Genomic DNA, 4,483 nt, shown 5'->3' with positions numbered 1-4,483 from the left:
TCAAAGATTGCATAGTTAATCATATAATTTAATTTGATTATCTTGCAATATATAAAAATACAAAATTTCTTATTAGTTTTATTAAAATAACAAGATATTAGAGCAATATATTAAGAATTCTCAGTTTCATTAAGAGTACACACAATGTGCATGTCGAATACCCAAATCCCGGATGACGTTAAATGGATCTTCGCTGACGTCAAGAGACCTTCACCTTCGTTACTGCAAAAGAACAAAACGTTAGCCTCGCCACGGAGGACCCGGGGGGGGGGGATCCGTGACCAAGCTTCGGCGTGAGAATAAGTAAACTTGCCGGAAGAGCTGAGGAGTTTATCCCGATGAGTATGATCACCGGGATGCTTCCTCTAAGGTGTGAATCCAATAAATATGATATGTGTGATAAATGTATGAGAATATTGGTCGGAAGTTAATGTGAGGACTGTTAATGAGAGTGCAGTAAATGAGATAGATGGAAGATGATACCTTTTTATGCTTCTTATATAATGCCTAGCCCTTATCCCATGCCATCTAACGGATTCTGCGAGCTTTCGAGGGGTACAGACACGTGTCTGACCCCTAACGGTGAGATGGTAACCTTATTTAATGTTCCGGCCGGAGAAGTACAATTGCCAGCCAAGATCCTCTTCTTATCAAGCAATAAATGAGACCTGCCCATTCTGATTATAGTTTTCCCGCTTATTACAAAGAAAGGGAACCTTAGTGGGCAAGGTAGCTTTATCATTTAGGCTTGTTCATAATTGGGCCTGCATAAGGATAACCCAAAGCGGGTAAAATGGGCTTTCCCATTGGCCCGTCATCAGTGCACAATTGTGGGTGTCCGGGTTCGGTCAACACAAAATTGGATGAAGAAGTGGAAGTTTTGAACAATGTGGGTGTTGACCGAAGCCAAAGTTCGAGTGGGTTCAAAATTTCGGACTACCAAGGGGACGAATATGGTGGGCCCTCCAAACGGTTTATAAACAAAAAAAAAATGACACCAATAAACTCAAAAAACATACATAAATAACAAACTTAAAAAAAAACTACATAAAAACCTACATAACATTAATTTAAAAATTTATATAAAAACCTACTTAACAAGAATTTAAAAATCTACATAAACTTACAAAAACCTACATCATTAAACCTAAAACTACACAAAAAGTAAAAGAAAACACATAAAACATAACTAAAGATGTTCGACTAAATCAAACAAGCACTCTGAATCCATTGAGCGTTCTTCTTCCCATGGGTCATGGTTCCTCAAACGCTCGTCGTCGGATTTATTTACGTTCATTTCCTCTAGATGTGGTGCGTCTTCCTCTCCAGGGCCAGTTAAACGTGTTGTTCAACGTGCGGGTAAACAACTAGATGACGAGGGTTTGCAAGATGATGAGGATGGCTTTGTAGTTTGTCGTAAAATGAGGGTTCAACAACATATGGATATCATACATATATATTTAAGAGAAAGTTGAATCTGGAGTGACAAAAAGGTTGTAATATGTTATGAATTTACAGTTGTTGGAATATACCCATTAGATTATAGACATTGCAATATAGGCGTTACAATATAACTATTAGATTGTAGACGTTGTAATATAGTCATTGGAATATAGCCGTTAAAATATTTAAAATTAAATAATATTTAACACTTAATTTGTTATCGCTATTCTTTATTTACTTTTAATTTTGAATGTATTTTATAATTTATAATTTAATTAAAATCGAGATATAAAATATAAATAAAATAAAAGTAATATGATAGTATACAAAAATAAAGAGTTAACTGTCATTTTCGTCTCTGTGGTTTGTCTAATTATGTCAATCCAGACCAAATTTCAAATTTGTACTATTTCCGTCCCTGACATTTTAGAAATATGTCACTTTCGTCCAAAACACTATCTCCTGTTAAAACCTTCTGACATAATTGGACAAACCACAGGATGAAACTAGCATAATAGACGTTTTTATGTATTTTGTTTTTAGTTTTTTTTTTTTTTTTTCATAAACATAGTAAACTTTATAGTTTTTTTAATTTTGTAAGCAAGTTTTCATTTTTTATAATTTGAGTGGAATGATTTTAGTTTTTTACGGTTTAAGGTTTAAATATTGATATTATTGGAAACGGTATCATTATTTGCTTTCATTGTTTCCGATGCGCTTAGGCCTTGCTCCGCAACGTGAATGCTTAACACTAGTTACGGATTATGGACGCTCGTTACTCCTATTTTTTTGTTATCTTATTTACAATTTACAATGTGGATGTGAAGCACCCGAAAAGGGAAGTACACAATTAGCTAAGTTTTAGGGGGATGCACAGAAACTTCTTAACCGTACACTGTTCTAGAGATCAACATCCTCAACAGCATGCCAATCACTTGACGATTCTTCACTTTCCGAACGTCTCTCACAACGCTTCACTTTCAAAGTTCCACCAAGTCGAACCCAATCACTATTTTCACTCGCAGAAGAAAACCTGCAACTTTGTATTCGTTTAACTCCAGATGACGTTTCATCATCTAGATCACTTAACGAAACATCACCCTCCTCACTTTTCCTGTTTGTCGCAGCATCTTGAAACGGGTTCTCACTTTGTTCAGTACTATTTACCATACTACCCTTTTCATCGCGTGTATCATCCGAACACGAACACGAACACCCTGTGGGCATGTTCTTATTGTTTCTCAGTTTTCGCAGAACCATCTCACGCACTCGAACAATCTATAGAGCCAAGATAAATATTAAATTATGCTTGCTTATGTTGGTTAAATAGTTTTACGGTTTTACCTGTGGGGTTGATAAAAGGCGATAGTCATCTGCATTTAACCGTGGGACCAACAGAACGAAATAGATGATCCAAAACTGTTGTTCGGTCATGTGATTGTGAATTGTATGCCTCAAAGTAGTGAGGTTTGGTACCAGCTCTTGTATATGGCCAAGGCGTGATCGTTCTGAACATGGGACATGTTAAAATCTGCATCAAAAGGAAAATAGGTTATTTGAGTTGAAATAAGATAATGTTTTCTAATACATGGGGGCCCACATGATTACGAAGGTGAAGTATGGCGGCATGCAAGGCCCAATTACGAGCAAAGCCCAAGAACACTTTAAAAGTGTTACCATAAGTTACTGTTTTCTAATACACCCCAAACGTTTTCATTTTATCAAATGTTTGTATTTTTTTTTCTTTTTCTTTCGCATATCTGCTAGTAAATCCATGAAAAATCTCACAGCCTCGTTTGCATTCATTCTAGAAACTCCGGTAAATGCATGGCTGCCCAAATTGCCAAGCAAATGGCTGTCGTGATTCCTAACATTGTGATCCAAGCCCAATAAGCTGTGCCTCTTCAAGCCTTCCCAATCACCCAAGTGGCACCCAACATAGCTTACCTATACAAGAAACCCTACACTGGTCCTCACCCTCAATGCAACACCTGCAACTATCACCATCAACCCACCGTACCAGGTCGACTATGTGTCAGTTGTGGGCGTTATGGTCATTTGATTAACACTTGCCGTACCCCTTAAAAAAACACACGTGCCCTAGGCTAGTTAACATTACCAACGCACAAGCCCAAGCGAACCCAGCTAACTAGGCAAACCCAGCACCCCCACCAGCAAGGGAAAGAGCAACCCAACTAGCCTTTCTCCCACTAGGAAGACTCAAGGCTCCAGTCGTTTATCTCATTTTTATCTACATTCCCAACTTTTATCAATTCCATTTCTTGTTTTGACTATTCAAGTTAAAATTGATTTCAATTTGGGTTTCATATTATTTTCATCCTTGCAATGAACATTATGCCAATGGTTTTTAATTACATTTCATATCATGTCATTTTACATTGATTAAAGTCCATGTCATTCCATGCCATTTCATGTCATCATACATCACGGTGGACCTCGTTTCATAACTTAGGGAAAGTGGGTCACGTCTCACTTTTTCATAGGCTGACCACTTCCTTATAACACCAGATAGAGGTACCGTCATCATTTAGTCTTGCTTTCTTCGGATTCGAGACTCAAGCATTGGTTGTTGTGTTATGTTTGGTAGAATTTAGGACGAGTCACATAGAACTAATCATGACTTGATAACAAAGCCCATGAAAATTTGACAAGGACATGGTGGATACGCCGCTGGTACTTCCTATATATAAGTGTTCTTGTCAAAGGATCAAAAGTTTTGTTAGATTGTCGTGAGAAGTTCTGTGTAAGTAGTGTCAATCTCAGTTTGGGTAACGATGTGTTTAAAGATTCTTTTTATGATTTCATATGTAACCTTATCATTATGACGTGTCGATTTCCTCAAAACCAATTAGACATCATGATTGCAACTCAGTAGTAAATCCTTGTCACGAGCCATCTCAGTGTTATGATTTTTTTTTCTTCTTCTACACCTCTGGCAACAAAGAGCGATTCCTCCACCAGGAACGTTACCGCCACAATCGAACCTAAACCCTACTTTGACTTTCCATCTTGAAGTAAA

General features: G+C 37.3%; 1 protein-coding gene across 1 annotated transcript; it reads right to left on the bottom strand.

Annotated features, from left to right (window-relative positions):
- Window positions 1–2,205: 2,205 nt before the first annotated feature.
- Window positions 2,206–2,979, bottom strand: LOC110883646. Its single transcript, XM_022131360.1, has 2 exons — window positions 2,788–2,979; window positions 2,206–2,721 (listed from the first exon to the last, which is right to left on the bottom strand). The coding sequence occupies exons 1-2, from the start codon at window positions 2,875–2,877 to the stop codon at window positions 2,344–2,346; spliced, it is 468 nt and encodes a 155-aa protein (XP_021987052.1). The 5' UTR covers window positions 2,878–2,979; the 3' UTR covers window positions 2,206–2,343.
- Between the last annotated feature and the right edge of the window lie 1,504 nt (window positions 2,980–4,483).

This window comes from Helianthus annuus, chromosome 10, assembly GCF_002127325.2.
Source record: "Helianthus annuus cultivar XRQ/B chromosome 10, HanXRQr2.0-SUNRISE, whole genome shotgun sequence".
Taxonomy (NCBI): Eukaryota; Viridiplantae; Streptophyta; class Magnoliopsida; order Asterales; family Asteraceae; genus Helianthus; species Helianthus annuus.
This window is presented reverse-complemented; position numbering and strand designations above follow the sequence as displayed.